Genomic DNA, 25,389 nt, shown 5'->3' on the forward strand with positions numbered 1-25,389 from the left:
CAGATTTTTTTATGGCTTGAACATGGATAAGAAGTAACCCATTAAGTTTGTATTCAGAAGGTTAAAGGTCATAATCACTGACTGGTAAATGAAATTTTTGTGCAAACATTTCCATTTTAAGCCATGTACCTTCATACAAAAATTGTGTATGGTTGAAGCTTTGAGTTAGAAAGAAACTGTTGGTTTTGGGGTCATAGATTAAGGTAACTATAACTGAAAGAAGAAACCAGCAGAAATATGTCTACATAGGTTGTGTATCTGATGACAAGGTACATGACATGTATATCTCACCAGGTACATGACATGAATCTCTCACCAGGTACATGACATGTATCTCACCAGGTACATGACATGTATCACTCACCACTGATTTTTGTTTGAGTTTCACAGTTTATGGATCATAGACTTGGATATGCCTGTTATTGGAGCTATTTTTGGCTAGTGAAATTATTCTTGTATAAATGAAATATCATTTGTTTCTGTTGCCACGGTACCACACTCAATGTTTGCAGTCAGAATATAGCATTCAGATATGCTACCACATTATTGTACTGTTATTACCTTAAATTGATTATTATTTCTTTGTACTGTCTTTATGGACAAGGAAGACAGCTGCCATTGAATGATGCACAGTATAACCACAATGATGTATATATTGGTCACCCACTTATGACCGTCTAGAATAAGTCTGTTAAAAAAATGATGATTTTTGCACAAGAAAGTTAAAGACAGCAAACTTTGACCAAAGGACCCAATCATTGAGACAAGGTTCCCACAGGTCCAGGAATCTTGTAAGAGTTTTGAAATTTAAGAAATAAATTTCAAGGGCCTTGAAATATCACAGAATTTCTCAAAATCTTGCAAAACTTTTGAAAAGTCCTGGAATTTTGACAGTAGAGTTTAAAAAAATTGGTAACTGCTAATTTCATAGAGGCTTAGCAACAATTAAAAAACTTATTTAGAGCATGACACAGTTACAATTGATAGACGGTTTAATTTCATAGATATTGTGGTCCATGACTTTTGTGAAATGGCCCTGGAAAGGTTTGTAAAAGTCATGGAATTTGTTTTTAAGTCCGCAGTAACACTGTTGAGACCCACTGATCAGTAATCTCAAGAGTCAAACTGTTTGCAGTAAATTCCCACATAAAGGACTATTAAACACAGAATGAGCATGGTACACTTTTCATAACCTTGACTTGATCTTTTTCATTGAAGTATGGGCAGATGTGTTTTACAAACACCAATCTAATTATTTGCATCATTATGAGACATAAGTTCACTTTGCAGTCACCATTTCTATTTTAGATCTGAAGATTTTGTTTCTTGACATGCCTTTTTGTACTGTTTATGAAAGCATGGCACATTGATGGTACATCATATCACAATTTGCGGCATTCTGCATTCTATAGAAATGGGTATTTTTATCCCCATGCCTCTAGTGTTGCAGGTTTTGTGATATCTTCCATCTATCTAGCCATTATCACATTTCCTAATCAATGGCATTTTCAAATATTTTAAACCAAGCTTTATGTAATCATTGATTGCACAAATATATTTGACAGATTTTAAAATATGTTCCCTGAGTCACTGTCTGGGTTTTGGGGCTTTGCTACAGGAATTGCCCTCATTTGACTTCCTTTTAGATCAATCATACTTTGATACATATTTAAAAAAAATAAAATTGTATTGCATTAGCATCATTCAGAGATAAAGTTATTAATGGTGCCTGTCAAGGGATATAACTTGATGTACTTGCAAAGCCTGATTGTCTTTTACAACATTTGGGGCCCTATTTCAGAGACAGTGCCTTGGTGTTATATACTGAATTTTCATTACATTTCCTTCCCACTCTGTAACATTTGAGATGAAATGATGAAACTGGCTTGAACTATAATTATTTCAAGGTGTTTTGAGTACTACATGGATGGATATGCATATATGGAAGGGCCCAATCTTCAAGGTCAGGTTATGGGTCAGTATTTTAGATTTGGGTTACATTTTCCCTTAAGCATAATAACTTAACATATTTGTTGCATGATAAGACCAAGGGGCCAGCCTAATAAATTTGCTGAAAAAGTTGCTGGCGGACTTAGTATCATATTTTCAAAGTAGATATGTGCAACAACTGTTTAAAAATAGAATGAGGACTTCTCATCAAGCATTGCATAAAGATGTCAGAATGAGATAAGTAGTTTAGATAAATGGTATACATAAATATTGTCACTAGAAGAGTTTGAATAGTTAGATTTCATCAGGACCGCTTCAGTGGCCTCAGTGATTAGAATGTCTGCTTCAGATGTGGGGGGTTGCCGGTTCGAGGCCTGGCCAAGTCAAACCAAAGATATTTAAAAATAGTACTAGCACCTGCCTCACTTAGTGCTCAGCATTAAGAGGATAGTGTTAAGACTGGTCGGCCTGGCGTCAGGATAATGTAATTGGGTGGGTCATGATGCTGCATATCTGTGATGTGATGCCCAATTGCTAAAAATTACTATAAACTGCCACAGTGCAGACATTATAGCAATATGACTTAAAAAAAATTTAAAAATCTAAATCACACACACACAGATTTCATGACTGTGCCTCCTAGACCTCACTTTGGTTGGTGGCAAACAGAAATTAACTAATTTCATCTGTCATTGTGTACTTAAAAATGTAGATCATGCATCCATTATTAATATCTAAAAAGTGCCTGTAGCTTTTCATTATTTATTAAAACATAATTATTCATTCCTGATTGTTTCTTTATATAGGCACCTGAGGTGATACGAATGAAAGAAGAAAACCCATACACATTCCAGTCAGATGTGTATGCATTCGGGGTTGTGTTATTTGAACTTTTTTCAGGCCAGTTACCCTATTCCAGTATCAACAACAAGGATCAGGTATACATGTTCACATTTCAGTATCTAATAATTGTATAATTGTACAAGCTTGGCTTTATCAGATAGAAAGACAAGGGTATGACCTCTGACAGTTGTAGCTGCAAAGACCACTATTCGATTTTATGCCCAAGTTTTTGAAATCCATGTAATTTCTACATAATTTGCCATATTCACCTTCAAAATTTGTATTATGTACATATTATGAAACCGTTCCAGTGGCCTAGTGGTTAGAGCATCCACCTCGGATGCGGGTGGTCATGGGTTCGATCCTCAGCCAAGTCCTACTAAAGATTTACAAAAATGGTACTAACAGCTGCCTTGCTTGGCGCTCAGCATTAAGAGGTTAGTGTTAGGACTGGTCGGCCTGGTGTCAGAATAATGTAACTGGGTGGGACATCATGCTACATGTCTGCGGCTTGATGCCTCAGTGCTAGACATCACTATAAACTGCCACATTGCAGAGATTGTAGCGATATGACTGAAAAATTGTTAAAGCTACGTTAAAAATCCATATTATGAAACATGCTTATGTTTTATGAATGATGTATCCAAGAGGAAACTTTCAAAATGATGAAAGTGAAACATTGCAAATCACATTATTACAAAAAACTCCCTTGTAGGTGCTGACTCAGAACTGACCCCATGAGCTTTATTACATCTAGTACTTACATTCTAACATCAGATCAGCAGATTTAATCAACAAAACATTCACTTTTGTATCCATCGAAAGTTTCTTTCATTAGCCTCTCAACTGCAATAGAATACATAGCCCTATCTTCGCTAGCCAAGATTAATCAGTTCTTTATACAGTGATATAGGGTAGAATGTCATAGCAGGTCATGCCAGTGAATTGTTATGATCATTATTTTAATATATATATATATAAAATGGTTGTTGCGGTTAAACTAGGAATATTCCTTTTTTGTCTGAAAAGTACACTTGCGTATGACACTTTTTGTTGTAGCAATGTCGTTGTTACTTTCTATGAATTTTGATCTTTCAAAAGCTAAATCGTGGCCATTTTTAGTGACATCCCTTGTTTGACATCTGACCCTGACTTTAATAACGCTGCTGTAACATGATATCGAGGTGAAATGCAATAATTTCTGAAGATTGGCTTCTAAAGCCTGCCATATGCCTTCGGCAAAAGGGGTGAGTGTTGGAATGCAGGAAAGTCTGTGCAATTACATTGTTTTAACTTATAATTGTCGATTTTAAGCTGTGGTTTGTCATTTGTGATTGGAAATCACATGAGTGGGTGGGTAGGAGCTTATTATTATTTGGATGTAAAGCATTGATATAGATAAAACTATCAAATGATATGGTAACTGGGAACCAAAAGTAGTCCGCAGAATTTATCGATGTGTAAAAAATTCCAGATCAGTATCAAGTGACCGTTTACATCCAATCAAAACATAGAAAATGCAGTCGATTATAAAAATTGGAATTTTTTACATTTGAAGATCACTTATTTTAGCATATGAAATTGTTTCTGAATTGTTTTCCTTTATAACAACCTAAATTTGTTTTACTGACGTTGAAACTGCTTTTTTGCGAGTGGTCTGCTCTTTTTCATTTCTTTCAGTTACAGTAATTATTTTCTCCAGCCTTAAAATTTGTTTCTTTTTAGTTGGTGTTTTGTCCATTGTTATTAATGTTCTAGGTGTTAAAATTATTAGTGCTCAGTTGTAATATCGAACGTAAAAACTGTTTTGACTGGGCTGTGGGGAAAAATGAAAAACCTAAAAATGTGCATTGCATATCTAACAATTAATGAAATTAAAACAAACAGTTATCTCATCCAGGAAACAGGTTTAGTATCAGAATAATTAGTCTGGTTCCCAGCTTTTTATGCTCTCTGTATTTCTCACCCCTATATAAATGGCGGAGAACAACATAGGGAGCATACAAAGCAGGGAACCAGACTAGGAAATAATCTACATATACTTTAGTCTGGTTTAGGACAGAAACTATAAAACACTATAAGCATAGCTAAAAAAATACAAACATCATTAGCCAGCCTATTTATTTTAAATTTAGAATGGTATCAGCGGTTGCTTTTACAGGGATTAAATAAAGGTCAGTAGAGTTTATCCTTGTTCCTGCAATGCGGTCGTTCATAGCAGTGTCAAAATGCATATTTTGCCAAGTCATTGTAGTCACTGGTCTGGCCTGTACTTTAATTTATGACAGGGTTTTGGGGACACATTATTAACAGTGTTGCGTTATACAGGATATTAAATTGCTAGCCCTGGATACCACCTGTGTTTCGAATCCAGGGTGATTAAAAATTGGGTGCTGTTAGTAAAAACATCTAAAACTTACACAACAGACAAATTCAGCCAAACTGGTTAATGAAGCAGGTGAGAAAGGGGCATGAGTATATTTTATGTGGGTCCTTTTCTACCGGGTGCATCTATTGCTATAGGATACAGACAGCTAATTCAGTTTCCATAGAGTGCAATGCACATACTTGAACAAATTACCATACTTTGTGGTAAAGTCAGCTCTTTATGCTTACACCTTTAGAATTATCACCAATGGCATTTTTTAGATCAGCAATTATTGGAGATATTTTGGGGTGGGGTGGGGGTACAGAGGCAGACCCAATTCACCAGTAGTGATCAAATTTATCAATGAATTAGCCATGTTCCGCAGATTTCCTGTTTTTGTGATTAACCAGTCAACATGCATGAAAGAAAGCTTGAGCCTATCAAATAACGCTTTTCAAACACTGTTATCATCGGATGAAAATGGGTATTGTGTCACAAAATGAGGAAATTAAATCGAAGGATATTGATGAGGATGTCAAGAACAGATTCAGATGGCTAGAGCATTGGATTTATTGGAAGACAGGTGAAAACAAGTCTATGAAAGTGGTGATTCAAGTGAAATGTGACTTAGTCTGACAGGCACCTGCGGTTCATTAGTGCTTAAAGATCATGTCAGATCAACCAAACATGTGACACTTTTGAAACAGACCATAGCACTGACAAGTTACTGACACAGTTCAGTGATGAACCTGAAGTACTTGGGCAACCCAGTGCCAGCCTTTCTAAAACTGACATTTTGTAAATAATGTCATAGCTACCATGCATGAACTCTTGACAGATAAAGAAAACTATTAAATTACTTTTTGCTTTTTTCATCCTTTTCTTTTCATTAAGATCATGTTCACAGCCCTTTATGAATGATCTGTTAAAGAAGAAACATTTAAAACAGTGGAAATGATGTGCCATGTGCTTAGTTTTTGAAACAATCCCCTTGTAGGTGCCAACTATAAAAATCTAGCCAGGTGTCATCTCCACATTTACGTCCAGTAGTATGCAAATAAAAATGGCTTTAGGTTCAAGCCTACTAATGCATGCATTTTACCCATCCACAGATTTCTTTTAAAAAAATAACTTTAATTTTTGTTCTGGTGTCTATATTAAGTCAGAGACCTTCATTATTTTAAGTATGGTTTTTAAAGTACCAACACACATAGGGTGGTTCCATTGGTCTTTTACATATGGTTTTTGATATACCAGTACACATAGGGTGGTTCCATTGGTCTTTTAAGTATGGTTTTTTTAATATGCCAACACATAGTGTAGTTCCATTGGTCTTTTAAGTATGGTTTTTAATGTACCAACACATGTAGGGTGGTTCCATTGGTCACAAAATAATAAGCTGCCTTTGACCTAAATGGTACGTTGAGAATACTGGGGATACTATTTATGCTCTTTCATTATTCTGGTAGTGTTAAAATGTCTGCTTATCCCATTGGTTGTGAATTTAAATAAAACCACATTTGGTATAAAGCTTAATATGAAGAATATCTGAGGTCAGGTTACATTTTTCCTGTCAAAACTTGCTCCACAATTTCACACAGAAGTTTAACCATGCATCTTAAACAGACATGTTTAAAAAATTGTTTTCTTTTATTGTATTTGCAGTGTTAAGTTGGCTCATTATACATTCAAACAATTTTTGTCTATTTTGCAGATTTTATTTATGGTAGGAAAGGGCTACCTAAGACCTGATATCAACAAGGTTAGATCTGACACACCGAAAGCCCTTAAAAGGCTCATACAGGACTGCTGCAAATTTGACAGAGATTCTCGGCCTCTTTTCCCACAGGTTAGAATCCATGATATTAACACCAGATGGTTTGTGTCATGGTTTATCAGAACATGATACCCTTTGGTTGTTGTTGTCGGGTTTAATGACATTTTTCAGCACACGATAGGCTATGCATAGCGGACAGTATTAACGATGGAGGAAGAACCAGGGAAAACCCCGGGAAGAACCATGACCCACGAGAAGCTACTGGCAAGCTTTCTAACATACCCACATTGGCTGAATCCTAGACTCGAACCCATGCAGACAGAGGTGAGAGCACATTAGAATACTTGGCCACTCGGGGCCCCTGATACCCTATGGAAAATGATACCCTTTGGGAAGAAAAAATATGATGCCTTTTACAGAATTAAAGGGCCCCCGAGTGGTCTCAAGCGCTCTCAGTTACAGATCACTGCCATCTCATCTGTCTGCGTGGGTTCGAATCTAGGATTCGGCCAATTTTGTGCTGAAAAATGGCGTTAAACCCTACAACAACAACAACAACAGAATTAAAAATAAAGATACTTGTAACAACAGCTAACTTGTATTGTCATAATTGAAGACTTTGTAAGAACCTGATTAAATAAGACTTCACCGTCTGACTTTACCAGAAATGCCTGTAATAAGCTGCTGTTAGTTCAAGAGGAGAAAGGTAATTAGTTTAGGATTATATTAAAACTAAAGCAGCTGTAAATCCTGAATTGAAAATCACACATTTTTTAGTACCTTTAATATTTAAATTTATTATGTACTTAAATGTGAAATATAGAGACTTACTGGCAAAATAATTTTCATATTTTTTTCTTCTTATATTTTCACCTCTGAAAATGTAAGATTTCTCAATATGCCATGTGATGCTTGATTATGAATGCCTACAACAGTTGTTCCCGTAACAACAAAAATGTTTATTTTGTGAGCTAGAACAAATAAATAGAACTGTCTTATATTTTGACATGGAAATTAATCTTTGATAAAGAAATTTTTGCTATTTATGTCTCCTTGAAGTTATTTCCCCTTCCTTGACAACAACGACATATCCACTGTGATGCATTGCTGAATTGGACTTGGATTTTTTTTCTGTTAGGGTCAGATAGTTTACAAAATGATATAAATGTAATTTACAGAAAAGGTCAGCCTACTCCTATCACTTTCTTAAGTCATGTATTTATATGATCAGGCTATGAAAGTAAGGTGAATTTATGAAACACGTGTGGGGCATGGGTGAGTTTGCTGTGCTGAAGAGTGAATTTAATCTTCAAAACTTTGGTTCTGGGGCAAGTCTGGCATGTAATTAAAAAAAAAAATTATTTTCCTATGCTAATGCCAAATATATTAATCTTGTGGTACCAAAAACTATATATTTTAACTCATGACTTTGCAGTTCATTAAATATAGTTTTGGTACCACACAATAAAATATATCCGGTATTTGTATAGGAAAAGAAAAATATTTTGTATATATCATTGGAGTGTGTGTGTGTGTTTTTGTGTGAGGATCAACAATTGCTGTTTAAATTTTTGTGAACATATGTACCAGTGACACTGATATGCTATCTAAATCAAATCTGGCTGCAATTACCAAGACTTGAGAAAAAAACTTAATACCACTTCTCAAAAGCCACAGAACAGAATTTTAGCAAATTTGAAAGAAAGCATCCTGGCTGGCAGATCCTTAAAATTTTTTACCAATGGTGTCCATCAGGAACCAATATCAATAGAAAAACCTTTGAACAACTTATTCAGAATCAGGCTTGGCCAGTGTGGGTATGTGAGAAAGATAGCAAGTAGCTTCTAGTAGGTTGATGGTTCTTTCCAGGGTTCTTCCTCCACCATTTATACTGGCCGCCATGTATAACCTGTCTTATGCTAAAAAAAATGGCGTTAAACCCTAGAACAACAACAACAACTTATTCAGAAAAAAGCACTGAATAATTTCTTCAGAAAACAACACAGAAGACACTTTGTCCAGCCTGTTAATATTGAACAAATGATGATGTTCAATCAAATATTGATGAGATATAGAAAAAAGGAGAAAACTTGAAATTATTGTTTTGTTAAAATATGCACTCAACAGAATTGGAAGAATTTGTTTTAGGAAGTGTCCTTCTGGCCCAGATTTATTGGGCAGCTGATTTTGCATTTGACTGTTAGATGTCAGACAGGTAAGCAAACTGTCTGGTTTTTATGTTTTGCTTTCTTTGTCCTTAATGTCTTCTTGTCTCTAGTTAGGGCCAAATTGGTAAATATAATTCTTGCATATTGTATTACTGCACTGAACTTTGCTTTTGAAGGCAAACAATTGTTTTGAGGACATTTTGATACCTTGTAACCAGTGCATTATATATTCATTGTAGATAGATTTTTTTTGTTTCTGAATGGTATCATTTCTTTTTGCAGATTTTAGCATCAATAGAGTCACTAGTTAGTTCCCTTCCAAAGATTCATAGGAGTGCATCAGAACCGACACTCAATAGGACTCAGTCTGATGACTACGATTTAGCTTACATGTGCGCATCACCAAAAACACCCATTAACAGTCAATACAACCATCATTTCTTTGCCAACTACTGAAAAGAACGGAATGAGAGCAGTCTGGTTTCTTTGGGATTCAGCTTGTTCTCTTGATGCCCAGGGTCAGTTAGACACCCCATATTCATGTATCATGCAAGTAATTCTTCCATATTGGGGATGGATCATCATACAGACCCATAAAGCCATTGAAGGGAGTTGGAAATCATTGTTGTGCTTGGTTAGGGAACAGCAGGTTTGAAAATGTGAACACAGTCAACCTGGCTGATGCAACCATAGCAGGCTTATTTACATTGTATGTGGGATGGATGAGTAAGGCAGAATGATGATGATGCATGGTTCTTGTAATCCAGAGTCTGTGATCATATTTCTTCATCATGTTGCCCGTACAAACATTTGTCATATTTTCAGTAAACGGGTTTTGCTTGTGCTAGTTGGGTGTCATCTCTACATCTGTTGCCTATAGGCTAAATGATGGTCTTGATGAGATAAGGGCAGATATTTTTGAAGTATTTTCTTCCCAAATCGAGAAAAAGATCAGAAGCTGTTTGTATATTGTACAGTGGCAGAAGCATCTGTCAAGTCAGAGACTTTTGCAGGAAGACTGGCTGCTACAAGAAGGCATTAGTAGACACTAAGGGTATAATTGGAAAGAATAATTGGACAGAACCAATGTGATGAAAGAACAATAAGGGCAAAAGGCATTGTCTTTTCTGTGCAGGAAAGACCCAGAACCTAATGATCAGGGCAGTAGAAGACACAAGTGCAATTCCAGGGCAGTTAATGGCACCAAAGAGGGATTCGTCATAGTCCCAGGGCAAAACTCTAGTAATAGGCTAATGTCTGGAGAGAGAGCAAGACATACTTTTAGTGTCCATACATGAATGAAATGAGATACATGATGAAGAAGATAAAGTTTTTAGCCAGTTATTTCCATGGTATATCAGATGGTTTTAGTGTGTTTTCAGATGGTTTTAATGTGTTTTCAGATGGTTTTAATGTGTTTTCAGATGGTTTTAATGTTTGATCTTCGTGTTGCAGATGGTTTGAATGTGTTGAGTAACCATAAATAAAGGAATCTTATTGCACTGATAATGTAAAGACTGTTGTGTGCTGATATGAATTCTAATTTCAGGTGAAGGATTAGATCATCAGTGACTTGACATTTTCATTGTTATATTAGAGCTGTTTGAACACAGCCTGTTAGGTGATTATCATCTCTGGTGTTTGGGATGTGTTGTGAATTTCTATGAGGCTGGAAATGTATCTTTGAACCTGTTTAACATCATTCAGATATTTTGTAGATTTGTTAGAAATAATTATAGCATTATCAGGAATGGCATGTCATCACAACATGCGGCATCTCAGCATTACAGGGTCTATTCTTGGTCGTGCAATTGCAGAATTCATGTTAACTTTTCCAAAAAATGTACATAAATCAACAGAATGTGCAAAAAAATTACGCATCAGATTTGAAAGCCCAGCCTTATTTACTTTGTTAAATTTCCCTATATTTATATATTAAGAAAGAAAATGAGAATTTTTCCTCACAAATTTGTTATTCTAGAATAGATCCTGAATTAAACTTTTTTGTCCTAAAGCACGTTTTGGTGATATTTTACTGGTCATTATCATTTTTCTTATCCTTTGTTTTACCTGAATATAGCAAGACCTATATCATTTTTCAGGTAATGAAGGCAGCAGTGTTAATGTTAACATGCATATAGTGGGTAGCCTTGTCATTATCAAATGGGCACCAGCTGAATTATTCTCAACTTTTCTGGTTATGCCATCTATTTTTTTCTGTTATTTTTAAGATCATTTTTGCAGTTGCAGTGTTTAGCCTTCTACTTTTCCGCTTCAGCATGACTTTATAAAAATAATGAAACGGCTGATTGTGTATTTTTTACTGGACAAAAAAGGTGATTTTATATTATTTTGTTTTTAAAGGCATACTTTAAAGTTTGGCTAATAATGCTTAAAAAATTTCTTATTTGGAGAATTGTCATAATACAGAAGGTGATAAATTTGTACAAGATTTTCTGAGACTGCTTCATCACTAAAATTAATCTTTTACTTCAAATTCCAGTGATATAGTACTTCATGGTGCCGTGTTCGATGGAATCCCCATTTTAAAAATATAGGTTTAAAGGATATAAATTGGACATTGTTGCCACTGTATTTTTGGGACCACATTTTTAAAAATGACAGAAATATTCCTTTAGGTTCCACAATTTATCAGCCCTAAAGAGAAATTTGGATTGTCTCTTAGATTTGGAAGAAAACTAGCTTTGTTTCCAGTTTCCCAATCAACTCTATTTCAGACATGCCAACTCTTCTAATTTTGCCATAAGTCTTAAGAAAATTACCCTTAAAATACGAACTTGCGGCATGCTAGCAAAAACTACAGAAATTTGATTGTTGCTGAAAATCTGGATAATTGTTCATCCATATTTTATTTCGATCCAGGTTTCATCTTAGAATTAGTGAAATTAGTCAGGGAACCAGACTAACTGTACAGCAGCATCCCAGATGCTTTAAACTGCACCTAATTTTGTTCATGCAAAGCATTTGCATGATTATAAAAATTTTAAAAATGGTGTGCAGAAAGCGATGCATGTTTAAGATGAAAGGGAAAATAAGCTTCTAGAAAAGTGTTAATATTCAACACAAAAGAATAAAAAGGAGTATTCAGATCTTGTGAATAAATGCTGGAAAGGACACGATTACGTTTATTAGACATTTGCCAGTTTAAGTAAGTCTTGTGGTGGGAGATATGAGTGCTGTCATGTGAAATGGAAAAGAATTTCCAAGAATTATGTCAGTTTGAGAGATAGCAACAAGCCATTGAGCTGTAAAGGGTTTGGAACTAGAGTTTGTGCAACTGTACTTGTGGTAAATAAAGTCTATGCGTACTTTACAAACTTTTCAATTGAATGTAATGTTTATCATTGATGCGTCAAAATTTTCATTGCGTTTTCCAGCTTTACAATAGCAGTTATTGATATTTTGTTACACCTTACTGAAAACTGGTCGATCTTACAGAAAAAAAAACAACTGCCTTACTCAGATGGACTTGTCAGGGTTTGCAGGTCTGCTGTTTTTTGCCTTCTCACATTAGAAATTTTTCAAATCTAAAGAAAATAAATTTAGCAAAAAAGGAATTTTAGATTTTCTGTATATTATGACCAGTTTGGATTTCATTTTGTTTGTAAGTAAAAGTATTAGACATTAAGACATCACACTACTTAAGACGCTTACAGTTTCTCCTAATATTTCTAAGTGCCTATGGAACGTAGACAAGAAATTATGATTCAGTAATGGCTACCTCTACACACTGTTCACTAATTGTGGTCAGCTTCATATTTACAGTAAGATGTATTAGACAAACTCAGAGTAGTTTGGTAATTATATAGAGAGCACATACCTGTCATATAACATATTGTTGAGTAACATTAAGAAGGTCCTTTCTCGAGGTTATACAATTTGGTCATGCAACCTGGTTCATTTTTCTGGCAAATTGTTGGGGTGGGGGGCAGGTTTTGATGTAAATTTGTTCAGATTAACCAACCCCAATTATGTAGGGCCACTGGCCATTGACCAGGAGAGTTTATGGGATCGTCTTCTGTTAGTACAAGTGTGTTTTTGCTACTTCCAAAATGATTGAAAGATTTCCTTGAAACTCAACACATACATTCATCACTTGGTCTGGTTGGTCATAAATGAAAACTTTCCCCATCACTGTCCATCTTGAAAATCTTGTTTTTGCTGCTTCACCTTAATGGATGGTTATATTAACATGGGACTTCAAGGTTTTGGACGTCCATGTGGACAGCTGGGAAGCACTTGCTCAGGACTGACATACCTAGAGGAATGAGATCAACCAAAGACTTAAGTGAGAGACAACAGTTACATTTACAGTTTGTGGAAGAGGAAGGATCATGCAAGAAGAACAAGACGAAACAAATGTGGGGAAACCCAAGAGACGTGCTTCAAGTGTAACAGATGTAAGATAGATTGACATTTTTGGGGTCAGTCTCTTCAACAAACAAACAGATGTTATTCGTCAACTGACTGACTACTTCAGAGCACAAATCCATAGTCTTCTGAGACTAAAGGATGCCATTATGGTATGATCGACATGGGGTTTCCACTAAAAGGCTCCTTATGATGGCCAGTTGGTCCTAAATGAATATGGTGCTTTCTAATGTCCGATATGACCACTGTGACAGCCATCTTGAAAATCATATTATTGCTACTCCTCCTGAACATATTTTGACATTTTAGTTTTACCCAAAGATGTTTTATGGTGTCTGGTTGTTCTTAAATAAAAATGGATCTGATCTGATATCTTCTACGACTGCCAAAATTTGATATCTTCTATGACTGCCAAAATGGCCATCTTAAAATACATATTCTTACTCCTCCTACATGAAAAGTAATATTGCAATGTGGTTTTTGTCAGAAGACTTCTCATGATGTTTAGTTGGTTTTAATTGAAAATGGCGATGCTTTCACATCCAGTGTAGTCACCAAAGTTAAAATCTTGAAAGTCTTGTTATGCAGAAGATGGCATTCATTAATCCATCATGTTTTGTAATTTTAGCATATCAATAACTCTAAAAATTGGGGATTTTAGAATTCACAATTATGTTGATGTACTGCAATTAAAAGAGCAAAATCATAATTGAAAGTGAAAGTAGAGTTTATATGATGATGGTGGTGGTTAGTAACACTCAGATCTATATTGAAGCTGCACTATTTATTTTTACTGGTGAAATGTACTTAATGCTGTATTGAGTTCTTTTAATAATGGCTTTAATGATTTCATAGTGTTTTTATGTTTGTTAAATTGGAGTATGCATTTTACAGACCATGGAAAAGTAAATGCTCATAGTATTAAACTGCTACTGTCAAATGGATTTTCCTGTATGGGGACTAACATCTGGACAGACTTTGTCATGTATAATTTTAGCAATTTGTCTGTAATGTTTCACTTAGATTTTTAAATAGTTTTTTGTTTTGTTTCTAAAGGCAGTTTAATGCATTATTTTTTTTATTTTAAAGTGCTACACTGTTTACAAATTATGATACAGATGAGTTGCATGTGACCAGTCAAGGGTGCTTTCCCTTGTTTGGTAGCATCAACATCACTACTAGCCGAGGCAAACAATTTACATTAAGAGTGCCTTGACTGCTTGAGGGTGAATTGAAAGCATATCGCTTTCTTAATTAGAGACAAGAATGATAAGACTCGTATTGAAGGAGCCACTTTTAGCTTCGTCACTTCAGGATGTTTGAAATAATATCTTTTTTGATACAGCAGCTTTTACCATTTGTGATGCCACTTGAAAATGGTGACAACAAGTTTTGGGAAATTTTTTATTTTCCGATGTATACCACACATCAAAGTGTACAACCATAAATCCAGATCTGCAGTCATATAATGCACTGCCAGATGAAGCCTGGAAGTTATAAAATGCTTTGGTTTTAGCTGGATATTTTGTTTCAGCTGTCACAAAATATTTTACTTTTGAAGATTGTTTCTGATAGGCTATATTACTTTTTAAAGTGTTTCTGATAGGCTGATAGTGAAAAGTCAGCGTTGGACTCTAACTCAAGAGTTATATGATGTCCAATCCAGGTCATATGCGGTTTTCTCAAAATCAGAAGTCAATTGGACACAGACACAAAGACTCCTTTCATTATTTGCAGTGACATGTAAATGCTGTTTGTGTATAGAGCAAATTAAGTAACATGTATAATATAAATAAAGATAAAATTTCAAATTACATGTTTATTGTGATTGAAGAAAGGCAAAATTATTTATATTATTGGAAAACCCAATCTGATTAAAATCCTATCTCTATTCTCCTTTGGGAAGATCTTAACAGCGACCGCTTAGGGTTCATGTTCTGGTGACCATTGAATTAGCCAATATAAATGCAGCTTTCAGAAATCAGAAAGTGAATCAAATCATTTGACTCATATTGATGCTCTTCACCCAAACTGCTCAGATCATACTTAGAGTACCACGATCAGAGAACACTGTCAAGTTGCTCTGTACCTTAACACTGGCTATCCATTCAATCCAGAATCAAACACAAAACATGTTCTCTGAGCAACGTTTCACTGTCAGACGCTCCTCTTCTGACAATTGTATATGCATTATTCCTACTATGAAGACAAAGTCATATGGACAGCGTTTAAGATATAAGACTTTGTCTGGTTGGATGATAAAATTAGTGACCATGGTAATAATGTAGTTCACCAGAACATGACCCCCTAAGTGGTTCTGCCATATCTTCATGTATACAGTGGAGATCTGATTTTAATCAGATTGTAGGAAACCAGATTTGAGTTGTATAAGGCATTATGATGAGAGAGGGTATATCTGAAAATGAGAAACTGTGGCCTACTTCATCTTTATCTTATAACTGACATAGAGAGTTATTGCCATTACTTACACTGGGCAAAATATTGATCTTTTACAGCCGGTGCCATAGAAATAGGTTTACTATAATTAGGAAAAAAAATAAAGATGTCTCTTAATTTTTAATTTTACTGCAGTTTTCATGGTCCATTGGTAATGTTTTGGTTTTACTTTCAGAGAAGTTGCAAATTGTGTACACTGTCACAAAGTAATGTTAATTATATAATACTTAAATTATTATCATCTTTGTAATTTAATGAATTCCATTTTTACTTTTTGCCACCATTTGCAGGATGCAGAAGTGAATATAATGCTTTTATGCACCAAATATAGGGTATGTATCATAGTCAAGCTGGCTTCACAGATATTTGTTCTCGGATGCATACAAATTTGAAATTTTCGTTGTAAACCTGCACATGATTTGTATGGCACAGTGGCAGAAAGCAACTTTGATGCCTTTAGGTATGAAACAAATGATGCTGAAGTGCCATCTAATATGGATGAAAATACAAAACTAGTGTAACGATGAAATGGTTGTTTTGATAACATATGCGATCAACAAAACTGGAAGCAATTTATACTGAAAGTATTTTATTGACTCTGATTTATTGGTCTGCCCTTCCATTTTGATTTGAGGCGCACACCGTCTAGGTAAGCAATCTCTGTACTGCTCATTTTCCCCATGCATCAGTCTATGTAAATTTTCTATTGTCTGTATTTTCCAACTTGATAATTATGCTGTTGAAAGTGTCCAATCATGCTATTTATAGTTTTTATTTATATGTACAGTGAATATAAAATTTTAAATGTACATACTGTGGGTAAGTGCTACCTCAAAGGGAGGTAACTAAATATTTCTTAAATATTTCTTAAAGGAGCTCTTATTTATCTTCATTTTTATACATGTGCGTATGTTTGAATGTTTGTAAAAATATTTGCTATTTATATCATAGGTCTTTCAATATGTGTCAATTCCATTAAAGATTGATAATATGTTTAAGAATTCAGTATCTAGATGCTAAGTGCTTTTTTGTTATAACGTGTGTTCATTACTGTTGTTCATTACTGTTGATACTATGTCTATTGAGAAATGTGGATTGAGAATTTTTTTAAATAAACCTGTCAAACAGGAGATGTACAACACTGAGAAATGAATGTTATATGTGAATACATTTCATATACACTTTTACTGCTGTTATCATTTCACAGAGATCCCTTTCCTATTGTAAATGCACATGATACTATATTAAAGATGGCAATTTGATTTAATTGATTTATACCATTTACCTATAGGCTCATGTTGTGGTGCTTTTACCAATCAATTTTCAAGAATATTAAAACTAAATAGTATTTTTCAAACATATCCATTGCTGGGCATTGCTTAATTTACAAATTATTTTAGAATCATAGGTACAGTATAGAAGAACTTGTTAACAGGTCATGTAGGTACGTTGTACTATTTCATCTACAGGTATCATTTTATGGAATTTGATTATACTTACATTTAAATGGTGATTATTCACTTTATTTCACTTGTCATTAATTATTCCTAGCAAGATCATTTAATAACTGCCCCAGGAAATACATGTAACAAACTGTATTTTTTAGATGAGCCCAGTGTAATCCAGTTTAACATTGAATATCTCATGCTATAATGTCACAGTGAGATTGTCACATTACTGAACAAAATTTATATTGCCCTGTATGGGTAACAATTAGATTTAGCATCCAGTTTTCCTGACCCAGTTTTAGTAACCAGCTGCCATTATAAAAGTCCATGACAATCTGTATTTTTTGTCAGGACATTTTGTCAAACAGCTTACATGCAGATCATTCAATGGTCAGGAATGAAATGGTAAAAATATTACAAGTATAAACTGTTAGGACTGTATTTAGTATCAATAAATGTGCCACTTTGATATTCACTTTAAGCTGATAAAGTTGATTATTGTAATTATTTAGTTAAGAAAGTATGTTATGATGCCATAAATGCAGATTTAGTCCTTAAACTGAAGAGTTTTCCTACGTTTAACTGAATTTTGGCTGAAGTTGTATTTTGCTGATTTTCTCTTATTCTGTTATTAGTCATACTTTTGTGACAAGCAAATATTGGTGTGTTCTTTTAATGTATTTCTAGCCCAACATTATAAAGAATTTTTATTAAAATGTTGTAAAAGAAAATGTTTACTGGAAACTGCACTAAGAAAATAGTTCTGGGTGTTGTTCCAAAAATGGAGTAAAGAATGAACTAGTAAAACTTCTTTTTATTTATTTTAATTCTTTATACAAGTTTTGGCAAATGGATATATTATTAATTTTATTATTGTTGTTATTATTATTATTGGATATTACGATGACCAGGATGAGTGTGTAGTAAACAACATCAGCAGGAATGTGAAACTTTGTGTGGAATTCTGTTAATGGAATTGAGATGTCAGTAGATAATTGCTTGTCCATTAATGCAAGTGACCTACTGTTTTACTTTGGTATATCTTCACCAGTCACATGGTATTTCTTAACATGCTTATTCTTTTTCCATCCTTATTTTGGTGCCGCAACATGGAATGTGATACCTGGCATATTATCCTGTAGTTTGTTGGTATGGTTATCACTTTAAAATGGTCTGCTTTTTAAAAGCAGCTTGATAAATGTTTTGTGAAAGAATGTGTTGACTCCATGTTGTTTATGTAATAACTGTTCATATGAGTTTTCTTTTCTTTCTTTTTGTTTTCTTTTTTTAGGTTTTTTCACAAGACATTGCATAACATGAAAATATTTTACAGATTATTTTGAATCTTTAAATCCTTGTGTTGTGGGATTGCTGTTATGCCCAGCTATAACAGTTGAAAGTCATTGATCGTTAACCTTGGCAGGTCATTCATCTGTCCATCCTTGGTGATATCTTGCATCTAGGTCAGTATCCGACACTGAAGGGACATCCGTGTTCATTGGACACAGTTCTAACTGTTGTTTTTTTGTTTTGGGGCTTAACGCCATTTTTCAGCACACGATAGGCTATACATGGCGGCCAGTATTAATGGTGGAGGAAGAACCCGGGAAAACCCCGGAAAGAACCACCGACCCACGAGAAGCTACTGGCAAGCTTTCCCACATACCCACATTGGCTGAATCCTAGACTCGAACCGCCGCAGAGTTCTAACTGATACAGATGTATGTTATAAAAGGCCACTGTATAACAGTTTCAGTTTGAGCCTGATGCAACAGTATTCTCCACTTTAATAGCAGATAACACCTTTATGCATTTAAGCAGCCATTTGCCCATCCAAGTAACAGCTCCTAAAATTATTGCAACACAATTCCATTGGACAGCTTTGCAAACACAAATGAAAATCTTATTTTCATAATCTTATTTAAACAATGTGGTAAGATCGTCATTTAGGCTGGCTATATACAACTTGGAGTTATTCTCCATTGTTATTGACTTTCTGCCTTTCATATCCAGTTATCCCAATTAATCAACATTAACAGTGACATTTTGTACAAATTTCTACCTCCACTGAGATGATTTGGACACACTTTTCCTGGAATTTGTATTGACCAGGGACTAACATTTCTTCAATGATGCAAGTCTTAGTGTGTGTGTCTTTACAAGCAGTATTATGTCCTCCTCTGTGTGCATACTGTATCCAGTTCATGGATGGAGTAATTCAGCCATTAACTGCTCTGACATTGTCATGTGGTCACTACTGAGATCCAACTGCTCGTCTCACAGATACTTTCAGTACTGCAGGCAGCAATAAAACTTTGAGTAAAAACAATTTTGTTTTTGCAGAATGCAGTGTTATGCCATTTTTGAGTCAAGGGTTTGCAAACATTTGTTAACACTGAGTTGATGCCACCGCTGATGAAGGCAATGGATGACATCACATGTGCTACATTTTTCTCCAGAATGACAAGACAAAAAATTGAGGGATCTGAGAAGAGTCTTATGCTCTTATGATTTCACATTTTCTTTTCAAATCACCTGTGGTCACATGATTACTATGATTATTTTGTCACAAAGGCTTTTATTTAAAATGCTTAAAGTCAGAGTCTCTCTCTCTCTCTCTCTCTCTCTCTCTCCATATATATATATATATATATATATATATATATATATATATATATAAAATCTATCTCCGTTTTTGGTGAGAAGGTTGTACTATAATGTTATCTTAGATATGTTTTTATCCTCTTTCATAGGAAATTCTCAAATTGGATTGACTTGTTACTTGAGCAGATAATTTATAAAAAAAAAAAACTATCACTAGCAAGTAATATGAACCTAGGTCATAATATGGCAAACAAAACGAGACCCACATTTTAAGAAATTCTACATTGGATATGGATTTTGGTGTTTTCAAAGGACCCAACACACTGTATATTTGCTTATAAGACGAGTTCATGGTAAGCAAAATAAGGCTTCCAATACACTAAAGTTGATCTGAATTATTTTTTCCCTTCACAACTTACAAATATAAAACCATACCATATTCTATAGGTGCCAACTTTCATAATTAGGAACATATAGTCATGATTACATGATTAAGCTATTAAATTGTTGAGTTAATAAATTTAAACATATTTGGACGATTTTGTTCAGTTTAAATGTAAAATCCTTTGCAGTATTGGTAAATAATGACAAACATGAAAACCATGTCCTTCTATGCTTTATAGACACATCACATATAAATGAAAGGATGTTAGGGTACATAGTAATGATCAGCCATAAAATGCTGCTTTCATTTAACAAAGTTTTAGAACAAACCTAACACAACAAAATAGACAAAAATGTAATATCATTATCAGGTTAAAGTATACATGTCATTAAAAGAGATCACTCTTGTACATTTAAGATTTTGAACTCTTGATGAAAGATATAACTGTATACAAAACAAATATTAAAATTTGTTCTTAGTAACTGATTATAATTGATTATCAGTTGGTTAAGTGGAATGAGTTTTCGATTATGAAATTCCCATCACTAGAGCGGGGTAAAATTTCAAATTTCAGTGGATTGGTCAGTCCACTAGCTATATCCAGCTGGTCTCTTTCAAACTTAGTCACGTCAGAAAACAAGAACATTCTTTTAGTTCAACACAATTCATTACTTCATAAACACAAACAAAAAAGCACCTGCATCTTACTAGCTGAACCAAGCTGTTGTGTTTTCAGTTATATCTGCACATGGCTATTTTTATTTTTACTTCATTCAGAGTAGATGCACTGATACATGGCTATATTCACTTCATTAATTTTAGATGCCCTGGCAATATTCATTTCATTCAGTGTAGATGCCATTTGTTACATGGCTATATTTATTTCATCAGTGTATATGCACTGGTTATATTCATTTCATTCAGTGTAGATGCCATTTGTTACATGGCTATATTTATTTCATCAGTGTATATGCACTGGTTATATTCATTTCATTCAGTGTAGATGCCATTTGTTACATGGCGCCATTCACTTCATTCATTGTAGATGTCCTGGTTATATTCATTTCATCAGTGCAGGTGTCCTGGTTATATTCATTTCAGTCAGTGTAGATGCCCTGGCTATAATCATTTCAGTCAGTGACTGCTCTGGTGGATTAGTGGTTAGAGCGTCTGCCTCGGATGTGGGAGGTCATGGGTTCAAACTCCAGCCGAGTCATCCCAAAGACTTATAAAAATAAAAATGGTACTAAAAGCTGCCACACTAGTATTAAGAGGTTGGCCTTGTGTCAGGAAAATGTGATTCGATGGGACATAATGATGTCTGTGGCATGATGCCTCAGTGCTAGACATCACCATAAACTGCAGATATCGTAGTGATATGACTGAAAAAATGTTGAAGCTACTTCAAAAATCCAAATCACACCCACACACACACAGACAGAAAGTACATGCCATAAAACATGGCCGTATTCACTTCATTCAGTGTAGATTAGACCGATAAATCAAACCCCAAATTCGTGTTGATACCGATGGACGATCTGTGGATATGGTGTCACATGTTCATTAAAATGTGCCATTAAGATGATACATTAAAATTTTGTATCCCTCCAACCTTTACAACTTTTTGAGAGGGGGAGAAAATAACATTGTCTATTTTTGTGAACAGGGTAGGCTACACCAAACCTTATTTTCCTGTAACCCATTTCTCTTTTTACATGATGAATAGTCTAACATAAAATTGCTGAAGCTAACCATTAATATTAGGCTCAAAAGATCAAAAGCCCAAGTTGGTGTATTTGGAATGGTTTGGGGATGAGGCAAGCCATTGATGTGTACTATTTTCCTTTGCTATCAGTATATCTTTGTTGTACATCTAATATAATCTCGAACAAGAAGGCCAGAGTCTACACATCGACCTCGTGATTAAATCATTGCTGCATAATGTGTGACCTTTATGGTAAAGGTCAAAATATTGAGCAAGCATGTTACAGAATAAACTGTCTTTGCTTCATGATGATTTAATCACAGTATGAATTAAATCCTTCAATGGGTTTAGGAAATTTTAGTAAATGAAAACACTTAAACCAAAACCTTTGTCACAGAATTTCTGTGACTGACCTTGATCTAAAGTTTAAGGAGCAAACGATCAATGTCAGAATGAATTACTTTAGCTTCATAATTTTTCGTCCAAGATGTGAAGAAAATCCGTCAAGGAATTTAGAAAATATAAACGCATGAAGAAACTTGAGTGAAAACTTTAACACTTTTATGAATGTACATTGACTTTGACGTCATAAGACATGCATACATGTCACAGAATGATTTGTACCTTGACCTTGACGTCAAACGAGCATCCATGCCTATCACAGAAAGAATTTACGTTGACCTTGATGTCAAAGGAGCGTGCATACAGATAGAGAATGAACTGTCCCAGTTTCATAATCATTTCTCCCAAGTATGAAAAAGATCCATCCGAGGGAGCTTGACAAATATAAGGGAACGAAAGCAGTTACAACCAAAATGTTATTGCAAATTTTCTATGACTGACCTTGACTCAAAGGTCATAGGATTGAATGAGTGTATGTTGAATGAATTTTTACATTAATTGATATCAAGTGTGATGATAAGGGGTTTAGGAAATGCATATATAAGTAAAGAACAAATATGAAAACCATCCTGCACGTTCTCTGTGATGACTTTGACCTGATGGTAAATGCAGAGAGCAGGCATGTTGTTGAAAGAACTGTCTTAACTTCTAACTGTGATTAATTTCAGTTATAATAAGAATTTATCAAGATCGTAAGGAAATGTAAGCAAACGAAAAACTTTATCAAAAAAAGATGAATGGAGTCGTTCTAAAATAAGAACAAACGAAAACAAACACGGAATATAGTGTACCTTCTTTTTTTTTCTTTCTCAGTCATCTGTACAACCAATTCACCTTTTGTGGGTTCGAATCTCGGATTCGGCTAATGTGGGTATGTGAGAAAGATTGCAAGTAGCTTCTCGTGGGTCGGTGGTTCTTTCCTGGTTCTTCCTCCACCATTAATACTGGCCGCTATGTATAGCCTATCGTGTGCTGAAAAATGGCGTTAAACCCTACAACAACAACAACCTTTTGTTCAGCAGCAGATACTAATGACAGCACAACTTGGTACATTTTGTTTAATTTGTGATGTGTTGGAGGCATTGCAAAAATTCTTTACTGGAATTTCATCCAAACACGTCTACACGCATTTAAAAACACGCGAACCCTCTTTACTTTCTTTGACAGCCTGACTTCAGGTTTTGGGTCGATTTTTTTAATAAAAAGTTGATCACTTCGCGTTTGCGTTATCCTGACAGTCGACCCAACACAGTAGTGCATGTATACCCAGAGCTCATACACAAGCAGCAAGTGTTGTAGTAAGTTCACTAGATTTTAGAAACGGGGAAATTTTGAATATACCAGAATTCTTACCCTTTCACACCCTGTGTATGTGGTGTTTCTGACTGCGATTAACCGGTTATGATTTGATTAACGCAAAACAGTAACCATTGAAGGAAATTGTCAACCGTTTCAACCTTAGAATAAAATATTCAAACATCTTAGAACTTGTAACTGAAACCAAAAATAAAGTTTCTTTTCGAGAAGGCCGATAATTCTGGCTGCGTTAAAAATAAATTTAAAAAAAGACTTGAAATAACTCTTTAAAATAACCCTGCTCATCAGAATTTAAATAATTTACAGGAAGCACCACTGCATAAAAGCTTTCCATTTAGCGAGAATGACGATGATCCATTTTCAGATAACCATTATTACTGAAAATAGCAACGCCTTTTCATGACTTCTCAAAAGCGAGTTAACAGAAGTGGAACAAATTTCACAGAAATCATGCTGGCACGAGATATTCAAGATGTACAAATAGTGTTGACCTGCTATCAAGTATGGCAGATATTCTCACGTTTAACCCTATCACCACCCATCCTACCCCATATTCCTGAAATTCAGAAAGCATGATGCTGGTCACGATTTTTGGTCAAACTGCCTTTTGCACTTAACTTTCAGGTAATGTTATCTCGGCGAGCAATTTTAGACCCACTTGGGCCTCATGTGAAAATTTCATTTGGAACTTGAAGTATTATTATTATTATTATCATTAGAAAAAGTAATGTTGCTGATTGGCAATGATAAGAAGCTACAAAATCAATTTGAGAAGGTTAAAACAGGAATTTACTCTGGCTCATTTAATCTAGAGCAACGACGGCAATTTACATTTACTCGTTATGGCAGTATTTCAGAATTTAAAATTAATTTGATGGCTGAATCGTTTTTAAAGATGAGAGAAATTGAAGTCGAAACCACAGTGGTCATATAGTTTCATTACTCGTCCTTAAATGTTTGCTGAATGATAGAATATGTGACTATCGTAGCTTTCATTCAGTGATCGTCTGTATTTTAAAGTGTAAGTTGATACAAGAGACTGCTTCTTCAAACATATGTATTTGATAAAATTGTACCGCAGAGCAATTTAGCAGAAATGATTGGGCTCATTGTTATCTGTATGTCATTATTTAAATTAATATATCAACTCATCCATATACTTGCATCTTGTATTACCTTCTAACCACCAGATTTGTGCGCATCACTGATGCAAATCTATTGGTCTACTGTCATGGTAGCTTCAAGTTGTCAGATCGTTGCTAAGCCTAGAATTTACAAAAGTCCGCATGATTTGCAAATACATATAAAAAAAATCCCTGAATTTAAGGGGTTGCCTGAAAGCTATAAGAATTTTGAAAGAGTTGGTTTCCTAGAAAGTCCTTAAAGATGTTGGAAAATCGCTTGAATTGTTCCCTAAACTTCGTGATTTAACAGAAGGAATACAGAATACGTATGTGCTGAGTAAAAAAGATACGCGAAAACAATAATTTAATGAATCAAAATTTAGTTTATATATTTAGAAGTTGCCAAAATTATTGGGGCCCCGAGTGGCCGAGTGGTCTAAAGCGCTCTC

The 25,389-nt window shown here is 34.7% G+C and overlaps 1 protein-coding gene across 6 annotated transcripts in view; it reads left to right on the forward strand.

Moving 5' to 3' along the window:
• LOC149787925 (serine/threonine-protein kinase A-Raf-like) overlaps window positions 1-18,660 on the forward strand; it is a 112,171-nt gene extending 93,511 nt beyond the window's left edge. For all 6 annotated transcript variants that reach the window (XM_089974178.1, XM_089974182.1, XM_089974180.1 and 3 more), the window contains 3 exons: window positions 2,757-2,888; window positions 6,876-7,010; window positions 9,389-18,660. In XM_089974178.1, the coding sequence (XP_089830304.1) occupies window positions 2,757-2,888; window positions 6,876-7,010; window positions 9,389-9,562 (441 nt within the window). In that variant the 3' untranslated portion in view covers window positions 9,563-18,660. The remainder of the gene's footprint in view (window positions 1-2,756; window positions 2,889-6,875; window positions 7,011-9,388) is intronic.
• The last annotated feature ends 6,729 nt before the right edge of the window (window positions 18,661-25,389 follow it).

Source organism: Sinohyriopsis cumingii, chromosome 11 (assembly GCF_028554795.1).
Source record: "Sinohyriopsis cumingii isolate HCF-2022 chromosome 11, ASM2855479v2, whole genome shotgun sequence".
Taxonomy (NCBI): Eukaryota; Metazoa; Mollusca; class Bivalvia; order Unionida; family Unionidae; genus Sinohyriopsis; species Sinohyriopsis cumingii.